We start from the raw sequence: 16,500 nt of genomic DNA on the forward strand, positions 1-16,500 counted from the left end.
CACCTCGCAAATTTAAGATTGACAGCTGCCGAAACATCTTCCTTGTGCAATATACAAGGGTTCAATCTAAGCAAGTATATAGATCAGGGATGTCCAACCTGCGGCCCGCCTAATGTTTATGTCCGGCCCACCACTTATTCTTACTTTCTAGCCTTTATTTAAGGCAATTGTTTCGACTATCATCAAAATGTGTAAAACGCGCAGTATTTGATGTAGACCTAATCTAATATCTTTTCTGATACTATAATGGAGTCTAATGTTGTATTTCAAAATCCAGCAAACACTTGCGCACCACCCATCATCGTTAAGCAAGATGTGTGTTTTTATACGTTAAGTAGTTTTATGACGTCACGATATGACGTAACTATGACGTCACACCTTTAATTTAATGGGTTTCGCGGCGCATCGAAATTTTTAAAGTGGCAATGCGGCCCATTCTGCTAAAAGGTTGGACATCCCTGATATAGATGGATCTATTGTGAAATTTAAGGTCGCCTGGTTCTCAACCAGTATATGACACAATTAAGGCTTTGTAATATCGGTATGATTGGTGTACATATTATGTAACATTTGTATCAACATAAAGTAACAAGAAAAAACATTAATCGTAAAACAATCTGTTGCAGACTTTTTTTGGTATCCCTCGTGAGCGTCAACTAGGGCGCCGGAAATATTGCCTGTCATGCATAGTGTGCCGCCGGCTATTCAACTGACAACAATGCTGTTAAGTCTCGGAGATATGTTGTAACCATTACGAGTATTTAAGTGAGTTGTTTTCGTTTAAAGAAAATTTCGTTACACCCTACATTACGCCAACATAGAAAGAATTGAAAGGTAAAATAGCTGTCAATCTTAGTTGTTACTGTGAACCAATATTCTGCCGTTTTAAAGATTGTTTTCATTGCTGTAGTTATAAAAGTTATAAACATGGGACTGCTTTCATTTGATGGCGAGCCGTTAGACTGGGAGGACATAAAGGATCACGTGGACTATGTCAAAAAACATGGAATCACCCAGTTCATTTATAACTTCCAACGTTTGATGCAAAGACCGGAAGATATACTGAAATGGGGAGACGAGGTAATTCGTGTAATAGATAGCATTTTGTTACTAACTTGCTGCCACTGTCGCATGACATAATATATTTTGTCAAATGTTGTTACCTTGGACTCAACCATTTTAACTGTTTGTTTTTTTGTTTGTTTGGCGATACACAAGTCATATAATTTACAATAAAACAGACTTTACAGACAATTTTTATTTGGGTCATTTTTTATTTCAAAACTGTTATGTTTTCAATAAATAAATCGTTTTTTTTTTATTTTTTCAGGTTGAGTTTATGATCGTTCGATTTGATGACATAAATAAAAAAGTGCAGCTATCTTTACACGGAAACCAAGTCTGCGAAATCTTGCAAGAGAGAGAAAAAAAATTAAACAGGTTAGTAATGTTGTGACTTGTGGGTCAGCGAAATTTTGAACGATTTTCAACCTTGGACAAACTTTTTCAATAATTTTAAACAAAAATCATGATGTGTGTTTGTAACTATCCGGTTTAGAAGTTTTATTAGCTGCACAAACCGTTAGCATATTAGTAATTAGTCAACAAAAATAACTAATACGTTTGCCAGATAAACAACTGATTTGTTCTAGACTGCTATCCTATATTTTTTATATAAACGGGCTTGTATATCCTGTTTTCCCTAATTTGCAACACCGATGTTTTTAATCAAATATAGTTTTACAAACGTTTTAGGCTTTTCGCAATACATGTGCTTTGGTAGCTAATCGCTTATTAGGTCGTGCTATGAGCGGATTAGGTTGGGACCTTTAAACTATTTGTTTTTACAACTAACTATACTGCTCTGAAGTCGCGCAATCGTTGTGTGCCTTCAACGTGTGTTTTTGTGGCCGAATTGAATACCACAACACAAACCTGAAGAACGAATTACTTAAAAAAAAAATATTAATTGAGATCCCATATCGATTTGCTTTCAACTGCAAAGTTCGGCCATGATAAGCAGCTGGAAGCCAATTTGCAACAAATATCATCAGGCTATTCCTGGTATTTCTATTTTTGTCCTTAATATTTAAATTTATATAAGTTAATTGCAATAGAGTACTAATGAGGTTGAGTTTTGCGTTTTACTCATCACAAATCGAGTGCCTTATGAAAATGTAAAATCGACACCAAATGACCAAGCGGCGTAACCAAGCCACCGTTTTTATGTTTCTTATTTGACCTAGCGTAAACACATTTAACTTTTATAACATTACTCATAAACTCACATAACATTATATTCCAGTACCTGATATTATAATTTATAATAAAGCCTACAGCGAATTAACCTGACACCTACGAAGATTTAAGCATCTTAACGGTTAACAGAGAATTATAGCATCAAATAAAGCCTAATTATTATGCGTTTTTTTATTTATTGGACAAACAGTCTATTGGTAGGCTATGTCCACAAGCGTTGGCTCTATAGTGTTAAAGTGTCTGATTCGTGCTGCCTTAAACTAAAGACCACAAAAGTCTAACTCGAGGGTATTTATTCCTAGATTGATGTCCCTGTGGCAACCTGAATACGCAAGTTATATGATCGAAGGAACCCCTGGCATACCGTACCTTGGATTTGTATCCCAGTTTACCGAAGTGGAAGCAAACATGAGACAGAGGTAGTTGGTTGTGCATGTTCAAAGAGACAATTCATGTTATGTGCATTGCCCAGTTCGACCGGTTTTTTGTTATAGGTTAACGGTTGTAATTGTTTGTTACGTGCTCTACGTGGTTACGAGGTACAATGCCTTGTTGGCAGTGTTTTTCGCCCGGTCTGTGTAATTGGAAGCCTCTCTTTCGTAACTTCATTTGACATTTCGGTTACTGTTAAAGGTACTAATCGCTGATTTTGAATGAACTTACCTGACGTAAAGGAAAAGAATAAAATTACTTAACTCATTTGACTGAATTCTACGAAACAGAACCTATGGAGTTTAGTAACCGCATTTGTAAGTATAAGTTTAGTATTCGTTTCAAGATATACATGTTTCTTCCGCAAACTGTCCTTACAACTGTGATCTCTGCTCCGTTCTATTCAATCTTTCAGAAGACAAGCCTATAAATACCCGAATATCATGATTGGTGGGTTAATCTAAATGTGTTTACCAGTTGTTTAAAATTTGAGCCGTATATCATTTCGTTTTAGGCGAAAAGAAGTACAAAGTGTGCTGGAGCCGGGCGAACGAATTATGACCATTTCCGTGTTTCCAAGGTATGACTATATACTTAATCTTATTTAAGGAACAATGTTATACATTTATAAACGTAAGTTAGGGTATTACTAGAATGGTTTAAAAATGGCCTTGTTAAAAACATTTTCGTTTTAAAATTCATGTATTCGTTTAACGAAAAGGTATAATTTTAAGGGCGTTACACAACTGTACAAAGTAAAATCTGGTTTAATCAAAGTGAACTCAAACTGAACCCGAATCAGATTTTTAAGAACCTGTTTTAACCTCATTTTTCTCAAATCGTTACCGAACTTAAACGCTTTTTATGAATTTAATTAGACGAACCAGAACTGAACCTGACAAAAAGCTGTACACTCAAATAATACGGCACAACTTATAGGCTACTTAGCTTTGAGTGTCAAATTCTATCATGATCGAATTTTGTGCAGTTTGCAAAATATAAAGAATGTTTGTCTATGTGAAAGAGAACAAACTTTTAGTCGTTAACCTAATTGCATATATATTCTGGTGAAATATTAAATATGTGTTAGACTAAAAAATTTTTCTCAGGGGTAAGTTTAGAAAGAATGAGGGAGGTTTAACCGTCCGGTTAGGCTATTAATAAGAAAAATAGTATACTCTACAAAAGCGCGAAAATTGTTTAAAAAAAGAATGCTCGCATATTCTTTAAATAAAATGTTGTATTTTTAGTGGTCAGAGGTTTTTTTTATTTTTTAATGAAACATAGATTAAATACGAGTTTTAATATGTTATATCCATTTATTGACCCACAGTTTCAAGTTTAATTCAGGTTAGATTGAAACCGAGCCGGAACCTTATAACACCTGTTTTATGATCGAACCGGAGATGAACCGCTCCGAACCCAAAAACGAAAATCCAAACGAATTTTGAACCGAAAAATCGCTTTTTTTGAGTAAAACACATTCAGTAATGCTGATATATATAAATTTATTGCTTTTTTGTTTTTGTTTTTCATGTTGTCTTGTTCCAGACTCGGATGTCCTGGTTTTACTTACCCAATACACGAAATTATTGGACCCGAATCGAATCCCGTGTCAAGGTCTCTCTTCTTTCCCGATCAAGCTATAAGCGGACATCCTCGATTTCCGTAAGTTTACCGTCAGCTGGACTTTGTTTAACTATAAAAATAAATATAACTGAGTCAGGTCCAACGAATCTCTGGACTGTTGATCACAATCCAGAATAAAACTTAAAAAAGTGTACGTAAAAAACACAATTGTTTCCACGTATTACTATATGCTGGCAAAGTTTCTATGTAAATAGATCACCTGAACATTTTTATGATGCTGCTTGTTTCATGGACCACAAGTAGGCTTAGCTATTCAAACGCATACAAGAACAAAAAACTAGCAGCGCTCAGCGCAATCCACATTTTCAACTTTCACACAACTTGTACCTTTCCGCAACCTAACACACAGCATTCTCAGCGCATTTTTGCAGTTTTGTTTTGTTAACTTTGATAAGAGCTTTTGACTCAAAATCATGAACTGGCTAGTAACTAACTGTTACGATGTCGTGTTTCACGTAACTCAAAGATCGTGCTTTATACAAATTACTGTTTAACCCTTCGTGTCTTTTGGACCTTTCGTACACTATTAGCCGTATAATATTCAACTTCATATTTCATTTTTTGGACTTCTTTATTTTAAGGTATCTGACGAAAAATATACGTAAGCGCCGAGGGGAAAAGATTGCAATCCACGTTCCAAGTAAAAATTAAGCTTTGTTTTGTTGAACGCTTACTATTTTTTCTATTTTTTTATATATATGTTTTGGTATATATATAATTTTTCACAAGGTTATGCGGGTTTCATTGTGTAATCCTTTTGTTATTATCTGTGGATTTCCGATTGTTAAAACTGTAAATCAGGAGGACAAATTGTGCAGTTTCTCAATTACTTCTTTCACGTCAAGCATCCATAACAAACAATGTAGTGACCTTTGGGGTGCCACAAGCATATATGGTTTTAATTATGTTTAAGTTCACTTTAGATTGGTTTTCACTATACTTGTCCTAACTTGTCCCGTTTAGTAAATATTTCTGAAACGTGAGCAGAGGGCAAAAAAGATTTGAAAACCTTTGAAAGGGGGCATAACTCATAATTAATTCAGGATATAACTGTAATTTGCCACAAAACAGAAAATGCCTTTATTGCAGTTCAGTAAATCACAACAGCTATAACCAATAAAAAACGACAAACGACCCGCTCTTTCCGTCTTGTAGTTTTTTATAGCTTTGCGTCGGTGATGTGGTATATAGGTAATAAATACGTCTCTCGGGGCGAAAGATGCATTTCAAAACGCGTCTTAAACAGCCTGACTCACACCTAAGGCAGCAATTCAATTATAACCTATCAGTGACTTGCGACATGACGCTACAAATTTGCTGCAGTATTCAAAGACGAACGTACTCCGTCGCCATTCATCGAAAAGTTTAATCACCCTGACGCGACTAAAGCGGCCAAGCCCGACCACATTTACATGGACTGCATGGGATTCGGAATGGGCAACACTTGTCTGCAAGTCACCTTTCAAGCTTGCAACGTCCAGGAAGCCAAGTTTCTTTACGATCAACTGGCGCCTGTTTGTCCCGTTATGGTGGGTATACGGCGCCTCCTTACCGAACTATTTATAAGAACAATGATGGCAAATTCAAACACTATACTCTTGTATTACTTTACGTATGGTTACGAGAAAATACGGACGTGTGGTTACGCGAAAACACCCATCATTAAAATACCAATAATGCATGCTTTCGAACTGGCTGGTACCAGATTGCTGTAGTCCGGTACAACAATGACATTTGTATGGTTTTCACTGGAAAAATACAATATCTGTGAACAGTTGAACACCCATCCTAAAGAACTTGATAACAACTGGTTTAGGCGGGATTTAATATTTGTTGATGTTAAACTTTCTTATTGTTTATTGTACATTCTGGTATTTTGAACATATAAATTAATTGTAGGTATTTAACTAAAACATACATATACACATTGACATAGTGCGCATTTTGTGATCAAGCCCTTTTGGAGTTGTACTGACCAACGATAACGGCATCCGTAAATTCCATGATATAGCACCAGATGACATAAGAAAGGCTTATCTAAATCAGTCAGCCTAATCGGGATTGTAGTGCAAGCAAGGTTAGTTACAATAGTTGTTTTTTTAGTATGTCCTTTTCTTGCACTACAATCCTGATCAGGCTGAATGATTTCGGTAACCCTCTCCGAAGGCGCCCTGTACTATAGGCATCTTGTATGTACAAACTTTTAAAAACTTTTGATATCACTATATTAAACAATGTTTCTCGGGCCACGGATGATAATATTGGGCCTTTGTTTGGACCTTACTGTTTTAAAACATCCGGAAATATGCTTGTTTTAAAACATCCAGAAATATGCCCGAAAATATGCGAATGTAAACTTAATATTGAACTGCATCATCATCAGGAATGTCTAGCAAGCACGTGGTATAAAAAACATTCTTTAAATACAAAATAACTGTAATAAATCGAGAATCGAACGTTACATATTACTGGAAACTCCATTAACGTATTTGCAATCGCAATTCGGCCTCGGTGCTAAAATGCGTTTAAAGCTCCAGGCTGTTTTTGTTAAACACGAGGCACCTGAAAATCATAAAGCATTTCTGTTAATTGCACCCAGACTTGGCACGAGTGTCGCAAATTTTTGTTCATCGGCTTAGTACAGTTACAAGCCTTAGAGTGAGCTTTAAAGGCCCCCTGCCAGCAATTCATGAAAAATGTAGAATAGGTTTCATAAAAGATCACACCGCCTTTGCAAATTAAACCATCAGGGCATCGCATGAAAGTAGTTACTGAAAGTCATTAGAACACAGTTGTTTTAAACTTCAAACAAGTATCGCATCACGGTAGCTTGTAAAAAAACTTGCTGCACTTAGTCGGCCTACCAAGTACTTGCACGCAAGCTTATCAGAGAAATAAGTCAAAAAGGGCATTTACAGCATGGATTTTCGATGTTATCTAAGCAGCAGCGAAACCCAAGCCAAATGGTAGTTTCGCTATCGATGCGATGCCAAACTGATAAAAGGTATTGTATCAGTGCTTTTTGATCAAGGGCAACGTTTTATGCGTTAAAAATATTAATTTAGGAAAATAGTGATTGACAAATCGAGAACATTAACCATAAAGAAAATTTGACCTCAATATTCTGAAAAATGTTATATTTTTACGTTTAATTTTATTGATTTTCCTCTTTTACCTTTTGTGAAAATGACATTTGTATTTTTTCCGAAATGTCTTGTATCAGGGTCGAAAAATGTAAAAAATATCCAAAATTGTTTACCGGATCAAATTTCTGCAACATTGATTTACAGTTCCGTTTAAGTAATCCCGGAATGTGACCTTTGATGCAGTTGCCTGTAAAGACCTGTCCACTCTCTTTGTAGTAATAGCGCAGTAACATGAGCGTGGCAATCGCGTACCAACACTTGTACTCGTACAGATGGCGTTAAGTGCTGCTTCGCCCATATTCCGAGGCTATCTGTCAGAGATCGATGTTAGATGGCCGGTAACCGCTGGGAGCGTTGATGATCGAACGCCAGAGGAACGGGGCTTGGCGCCGGCCAAGAACAATGACCTTGGCTTACACAAGCACAACAGGTACACTTTGAGCTTGTTATAGCCGTAAGGCAGTGCTTCTCAACCTATCGGTCGCGACCCCAAATTGGGTCGCTGTTTGATTTCGTTGGGTCGCTGACTGCAGCAATTCATATGTTTATACTAATTGAGATTGTTTCTGAGCAAGATTTCTCAATTAGGAAAATTTAGGAAGCAATACAAATAATGTATAGTTATTAGAATTCAAAATTCTTTATGCTAATGCCTAGTTTTTTTCGCTTACAAGAAGCTATTTTTAGTTCGCTTACAAGAAAAACTGTTTGGTCGCCAAACCTTAGACATCATAGCGAAAAAGGGTTGAGAAACACTGCCGTAGGGCGTTGACCTGTACATTTTACTTAAAAGCTCGTAATGGCATTGTCTCTGTAGCGATGCCGATTTCTTCATACCGGATCGTAGAAATGCGAAGTACCAAACTCGAAAACTGTAAAATTTATGCCTTATTGCTATTTGTAAAAATAGTATGCTGCATGCTTACAAAAAAAATATGTACCTAATGAACCTGGTAAAAACTGAATCAAACATTTATTTTAAAAGATGATTTTGGTAGATTTTTGAATGTTGTGGTTCATTGTTGAATTGTAATTATATCTTTTCTGTTATGGTTTATCTATTTCAGAAATGCAATTCGCAAATCGAGGTTTGATTCCCTCGATAGCTACCTTTCAAAAACTTCTGCGGAATTTAACGACATTAATTTTAAAATCGACGAAGACGCAAAGAAAATGCTGATTGATGCAGGTTTCATTTTAATTCTATCTTGTCTGTAATATTTTACCGAGTTATGCATGCCGAAGAAGTCTCAGTACCAACCAAGAAACGTACTATACAATTCAACGTAACAAAGCATAGTAGTTGACTTCGTTGACTGATATAAGTTTAAAAGCTTTTCCTAAATGAGTTTAATTTTTAGTCAAGGCCTAAACTATGTGACTATTAGATAGTTTCTTTAAATGTTGTACATTTTCTTTAAGTGTTTGTACATTTTTTTTTTGACCTGTGTTAATATTTAATGGACTCCTAAGTTTGTCTGAAGATTTGTATGGCGAAGAAAATAGTTACATTTTGAAGTTAAACTTCTTCAAATATCTAACTCTTGTTTTGTAACTTTTTCAAAGCTTGACTTTACGTTTGCAGACTGGATAAACTGACCAAAATTTTAAATATTCTACAAAGACCCATGTTGTATTTCTATCGTTAAATATTACTGACCTTTTTATTATTATATTATATATTAGGTATTGTCTTCATCATCTTTTGTTAAGGCATCGACGAACCATTGGCACAACATTTGGGGCATTTGTGGATCCGTGACCCTCTGACCTTATTCTCTAAGAAAATTGAATTGGACGATGAAAACGAAACGTATCATTTCGAGGTAGTTAGATAGCTAACTTCTTTGCACGTAGTATTGTTTGTTTCAATAAATTAAAATTGCATTCTGATTTACCAATTAGTTGCAAATCAAATATGGTGTGTTAAGTTTATCAAACCATGCAAACATCGCCAGTAACAATTTTGAGACATTGTCCGTTTTAAAGGTTTATGCAAAGGATTCGTGTATAATTTGAGTGATACCTGTTGCAAGTATTTTTTAAGCTTGATCTCCGTAGAGTTAGAAATACATTTTAGTTAAAGCAACCGAGACAAGAAGTGGGATTAAACAAACATCACAATTCGATGGGTTTAAAAAGTAATTTGTTTGTATCTACGCAACAACAAAGCAACGTTTCGCCCGATGATCACATGTTTCGCCCGGTCTATTAACTGTTAAAATATGTACTAGCGGTTTAAGAATCTAACCTTCTCGTTACAGAACATTCAATCGACCAACTGGCAGTCGCTGCGTTTTAAGCCTCCACCGCCGCGCTCAGACATTGGCTGGCGAATCGAATTCCGCGTCATGGAATCTCAGTTGACCGACTTCGAGAGCGCCGCTTTGGTGGTCTTCGTCGTTCTGTTGACCAGGACCATTCTAACGTTTAAGCTCGACTTTCTCATACCCATGTCGCTGGTAGGAACACCCTTCGTTAACCACCCATATACTTTACGTGGAAGAAGAATAAACACATTTAGCAGTTACAAAATAGTAAAATAGACTTAGGATTAAATTACTGTTTTTGGAGAAGTGATAAACGGTTGTCCCAGAATCGGATCTGTAATTTTAAGATTTGTTGTTTTTTTCTGAAGCGACGTCACAACACTATAAATAACAACCGGTGCCAGTTTGAACAAAATCGTCAAAAATACAATACTACAAGTTACTATATAATTTACAACTAAAATTTTGTAACTTTTTATTGGGGACACATTTTTAATGCAGCTTGCTAAGTTGTATATTGTGTTATAATATGGTCACATTTAGAGACAATAAGTATATTCACACAATGTACTGTCAACTGTTACATAACAGTAGTTGTGGGAGAAATTGCTTGGTGCATTGAACGAATTGCTTGGTGCACTAAACACGCGGATGCCTAGTGTATGGGAAATTAGTCATTCGATAAAGGACGTGTCGAATAACAAAACAGGAAAACACGAGTTCCGAAAAAATTAAGCTAGAGCGTGTATCGCGCGATCGCGTGTGTAGGCAATTGACTGCGTCTAACATAGGCCGCGCAGTTCGTAGACATACGCCACCCTATTGCAACTAACGACAATGCTTTGAAATAAAACATTTATGTGAGAAAACTGTTGTTATGCAACACAATTAATTAAAATTCGTTGAAGATATATAATCACAGATAAACATTTATTTTTCCATCTATATTTAAAATTGCATGTAGAATACGTCTGCAAAATTCACAAATGGATGTATAGCATATACATATAAACCTTTTTAGTAAGGTCAAGACAATCAGTAATAATTTAAAATTTAATACCAAAATTGGATAAAGCAGTATAATTCGACCAAATAGTCCAGTAGCACAGCAGAAGCAACCAATGTTTCCCAACAATAAAACAAAAAAGCTATACTTCGTTTAAAATCGTCCACAAAATGCACGTTTCTCAGAAGGCTCGGCTTGAGAACTTCAACTTCGATGTTTAACCTCAGTATAGTATAGTATAGTATAGTATCATTGGTTGAACGATCGCAAATAACCATCGGCGCCTTTTGTCGTTGTCTTTAGGTGGAGGAAAACATGAGACGCGCCCAAAAGAACAACGCCGTCAACAGGGAGAAGTTCCACTTTCGCGAGAATGTCTTTGGCGCCACAGAAAAATCAAGGCAATCGGACCACATGGAAGTGAACGGCGGTGGGTTCACGACCCGATTGCATAGAGTTCTTAGTTTAAAGTCCGACAGTTTGTACTGTTCGAAACACGGTTCATCTTCCAGTAGTATTGATCAGTTATTTTCAACCGTATGTATTGTACACCCTAGGGCAGTGGTCGGCAAACTTTTTTTGTCGCTGCCCAAAGTCTTTTTAGAATTATTAAAGGCCCACCACGTAAAACTACGAAATCAGTGGCGGATTCAGGATATTTGATTTTATGTTGAAGCCTTTATGCCCAAATCAACGCCATGCCATAATGTAAAACATAATATAAAGAAGAATATTCGAAAAACATTGCGTTTACATCAAGTTGAGGTTGGCAAAAAAATATATTTTGACAGACTTTCAGGACACATTTAGCACTTGGGCTTTTCCAAGCTGAACCAATTTTAGAATGATATGCCACACCAACCTTTAAAATAAAGTGCAATGATTGTACGGCTCTCACGCGGCCCACAACTACATTATAACACTAAGCTATTCAAAACTCCCGGCACACTAAAAATGGCTCTGCGGCCCACATTTGGGCCGCGGCCCACAGTTTGCCGACCAATGCCCCAGGGTGTACCAGAATTGTTAAAAGGGTGTACCACAATAACGGGGTGTACTGGGGTGTGCAAGATACCTCAAAACAGTAAGCCTATGATGAAGTATCACAATAAATAAACAGGTTTATGACCAGACTGAATGGAGTTACAATACATGGCACAACATGTATTTAAGCGTACGAAGCTTTGAAGATACTATATTATATTTGTGACATCATAACCAAATATTTCTCTTGATGTATCAGTATTGTGGGGTACTAACTAGTTCTTCATAACGGTTAATAATAGTTTAACTTTAGCAGGTGTATGACTGTATATCTCCAGTCAAATCTTATTGTTTTGTACGCCCTTATATTTTTCGCATTGAAATCAAAAGCGTTGGTTTCGACGGACTTTTGAGCTGTGTTTCGTTAAATCTTTGTCAGATAATTTTCTGGTTCGATAGTGCAACCCATTTTTTAAAGAATTGCTTTAGATCACAAAACAAGACGATTGGTTGCGGAAATATTTGAGTTTAATTTGAAAATCTACGTCAGTTTCGGACTCTTTTACCTACGGCTTATCTGTACAGTTCTTAAAGTCAACCTAAACATTTTGCTTAATGACATGGATCTAATAATAGGGCAGGCTGTATTTTAAAGTTTCCACATGAAAGAAAACAGCGATGCGTTTGCAGACTATAAGTGTTATATTATACGCTTTTAGTAACTCGATGTCGATAGTTGTTGATAGCGTTTGAAATGAAATGCATCATATTTCCTTAGTCCGCTCTAGATATTTAGTAAAGATCTCGGGGCGGATGGTTGTGGCCAATTTGGCATCATTGCAATTGCATCTCGAAACAATTGGACAATTGGGCATTCTTTAATGTGTTAAAAATGACATCGACCATTTCGTTAGTTTTTAATCGCAACCTGTTCTTATGCTTTGTTCACAACGTGTCGACACATACTAATACAATGACGTTAACATACTAGGTGCGGACAAAAAACATTGGATTTTACTATACTTTAGAACAGTGCTTGTTAAACTTTTTGAGTTTTGGTAACCCCTAACATCTTTCTCCAGATTTCATTCACACATGTCTCGTCATATGATAAAATCTCGTCTATATATAGCAGCACAAAATGAACACCCGGAATATCCGCCCTGCTCGCAAGCTATCATCCATTTCTGACGGTTCACCCATATTCACCCCTCTTGGTTGGTTCACCCCTGCAAAAATCTTATTCACCCTGGGGTGAACCATTCACCTGGTTAAGAAACACTGCTTTATAACACAGGTTAACTTGGAAGACAGAATGCTAGTTTCTACGGCAACTGTCAGTCCACCATATGAATAAAAATAAATTAAAATTACCCAAAATAAATTTTACAGCCATCAGGTCAATCTTAAGGTACAATGTTTAACAAAAAATATTGTGTGTTGTTTGTTTTTAGATGACTTTTCAGCTACTAGCAACAAACCCGCCACATACCAGGAGATGTCAGTCAACACTATCATTAACGGAAAGGTAAGAGATTTTGTTGTCTTTTTTGTCCTATAAGAGTGTTGTTCAAGCATTGTGGTGGCGATAATAATATGAGTTAAATTCAATTTAGCCGTCTGTTTTAAAAACAGGGTATAAACGCTACAAAAAACATGCAATAAATAAAAATATCGTTCTAAAGTCTAAACCATTTTTTCCTATAGGGCAGCCAAATATTTTGCTGCAAAGATAAATCTAGACAACTTGGCCAAGTGTTTTGCCGAAAAGACTACACAACTACAACATAGGGCATATGTATCCCATCCTAACTCTACAATCTACATCAATGTTTTTAAATGTTATTTACACATATGGCGACAGTCGCTTTATATTTCGGTGACGATATTTTTTGGTTCAGGCCGAAGTGTTTCCTGGATTTATTCCCCTTATTCAACGATACCTTGACAGCGTCGAAATCGAGGTTTCGGCAAGATGTAGAATTTCCAAGTACCTCAAACTTATCAGCAAAAGGGCCTCTGGTATATATAATGTGAAAGTTGTTGTCGATGTGTATAGAACGTTTTATTTCTAAACGGGCGCCGCAAAAATATTACCAAGCTAGACAAAAAAAAACAATTTTTGTTCTTCTATTTTACTGTTTACTTCTGTTGTTTAAAACATTGAAAGAATGAAAGTCCTTGCGACTAAACAATCGTACACACCAAATAATTTAAAAATGAAAATAAAATATTTAAACTGGGTTCCGTGGACCAATTGGTGGTACGTCGACTGGATTTAGGGTTCTATGAAGGCGTCATGAATCTATATGCATTACGTTATACACAGTAACAAAATTTCCAAAATATAACATTTTAAAAATACCCTTTGGCCTCTAATTGCTCTAATATAGACTTAACTTCTTCTGTTGCATATTTGGGCAGAAGTTCTGTTAAAAACATCAGGGTAGTGGAGTAATTTTTTAGTCCCCGCAAAGCAAAAAAACAGTAGCCTCTGTGGAAAAACCTGTGTTAAACGAACTTTTAACTAAGTGCGACTCTTTTCATAAGGAACGTAAACTCAAATTGCAAGCTATATAACATGCACATATGTTAAGATGTGAAGTGGTTTAATTCCAACACTGACTGTTACGTGTTTATTAACACTTAAACACCTAAATTAATTAATTGTCATAAGCCAAATCTTAGAGTTCATTAAGTTATTTTACGATGTGATAAATAGGGTTTTAGATAACGCGTTTCAGCTTTCGTTTGCCAAATATGTTCTTCAGTTACATAATATCATATTTGATGATGTAAAGTTTTCCGTATTTTTGTGTATAATATTCTTGTGTTTTCCTGCGTCAGTTCGCCTCGTTTCTTCAAACTTGACACTGACCTTAACCATTACCAGGTGAGCTGATGAACACCGCGCAGTGGATGCGACATTTCGTGACGTCACACCCGGAATACGAGCGCGATTCTGTCGTCACAGACTCGATCGCGTACGACCTCTTGCGGAGGATGGATCGCATCGAACAGGGCGAAGTCGTTTGTCAAGAACTTTTCGGGTCGCTCAGGCCTAACAACCATGACTTGATCGACAACAGCTCATGAGGCGGACGCGGTCCCTCCGTGTCAAGTCATTCGTAAATAACTTAAATCTAAGTCAAGCAATTTTTAACAAATCAAGTCAATTCATAATAATGGCAAGTCAATTCCAAGTCAAGTATTTGTTATAAATATTAAACCTTAAACTATTGTACTAAAATTGTGTAACGAGCCCAATAACGAGGAATCACTCAACTAAACAAAATAGCAATAACGCAGCGTATATCAAGCTAATTGTTTGAAGTAGAAAAATTAAGATGTGTAATTCAATTTTATAATATAAAATGCTTCATGAAAACACTTAATTTTAACCTAAGTCATTTGTCAGAAAGACTTAAGTTAGGTCAAGTCATTTACCCAAAAGACTTAAGTCAAGTCATCCTTCCCAATTTACTCAAGTCAAGTCATTTGAATTCAGTGACTCAACTGGGCGGACTCATAGCGTCTGAACTCATTGCTTTATGTTTATTCCTGCGACCAAGTCCATCTGAAGTACTGTATCTAAACCAGCGGTTCTCAACCAGTGGGCCATGGCTCACCATTTGAGGTGGACCACAGACCAATTTAAGAAAGCTAGATTTAGTTTCATTTGTGTCACTATTTTTAATTTTACAGGAATTATGGCTTGGGGAGGAATTAAAAAAGGATTATTAATTTATTGTTCAGCCACAAGTATCTCACAAATGCACGGTTGAATTAATAATCAGTTTTGAAATATGTTCTGCTGTGTTTTGTTCTAAACCTATTTTACAATTTTTTCTTTTAGCAAACTATTGGGCCACAGAATTTTTTTGCAGCGTAAATGGGCCACGAAAGAAAAAAAGGTTAAGAACCACTGATCTAAACCAACCATAACTGCGCTTTTTGGTACACTTATTTCTCGAATTCGCACTTTATCGCAAACTACCTGCTACGAATGTTTATTTCTCAGAATGTATGTTGTGTACTTTCCCTATTCGCCTGGTTGATCGTGCATCTTTGCATTGCCATTATTTATTAAATCACGCAACACCCATGGCGTTTGGGTATTTATTTTACCAGATTTGGGGAAAATGACAAAAACGCCCTTCATTTTTTAATATACGTTTGTCTGCAGTTAAAACATTATTAAATTTGCGTTAAATTCACCCTTCCCACAGAACGCTTTTCGTTACTATTGTCTCATTTAAGTGATACAAGTTTAAATTAGGAATGTCAAACCTAAAAAGCTCTCATTTAATCTTATGTTCTCAGCAATCCTAAATATTTCGTGGTCGTGTTTGTTTCGTACAGGGGTTCTTAAACATTTTGAGCCCCGCTCCCCTTTACACAATTTATACCAGGGAGTCGAACCGGACCCGACCCGGAACTTTATGAACCGGTTTTGGTCCAATTTTTTACGAACCGTAACCGAACCTGAACCGGGTTTTTTTTAACGATTTTAAAAATCCGAACCGGAACTGAACCGAATTTTGAAAGAAAATGAACCTTAACCGAACCCGAACCTGTTAACAAAAGCGAATCACTCCAGCATGACGTCACAACTTGTATTTTTAAGACTCAAGTTAAGCCATGTTTAAAGTTTTATGAACAAATTTAAATATTGATTAAAAAACGTTGATTTTTTGTAGATATTTAAATAATGAGTTGCTGTTTTTTAATACGTCACGTAACTTTGATTAAA

General features: G+C 36.2%; 1 protein-coding gene across 1 annotated transcript; it reads left to right on the forward strand.

The window, feature by feature from the left end:
* The first annotated feature begins 927 nt into the window (after positions 1 to 927).
* Positions 928 to 14,843, forward strand: LOC146145352 (glutamate--cysteine ligase catalytic subunit-like). The gene is made up of 15 exons (XM_083390536.1): positions 928 to 1,080; positions 1,331 to 1,440; positions 2,562 to 2,678; positions 3,206 to 3,271; positions 4,243 to 4,359; positions 4,923 to 4,981; positions 5,665 to 5,870; positions 7,760 to 7,917; positions 8,555 to 8,676; positions 9,201 to 9,313; positions 9,752 to 9,949; positions 11,067 to 11,138; positions 13,159 to 13,275; positions 13,649 to 13,769; positions 14,641 to 14,843. The coding sequence occupies exons 1-15, from the start codon at positions 928 to 930 to the stop codon at positions 14,841 to 14,843; spliced, it is 1,932 nt and encodes a 643-aa protein (XP_083246662.1).
* Positions 14,844 to 16,500: the final 1,657 nt, after the last annotated feature.

The sequence above is a fragment of the Ascidiella aspersa genome, chromosome 5 (assembly GCF_963924565.1).
Source record: "Ascidiella aspersa chromosome 5, kaAscAspe10.2, whole genome shotgun sequence".
Taxonomy (NCBI): domain Eukaryota; kingdom Metazoa; phylum Chordata; class Ascidiacea; order Phlebobranchia; family Ascidiidae; genus Ascidiella; species Ascidiella aspersa.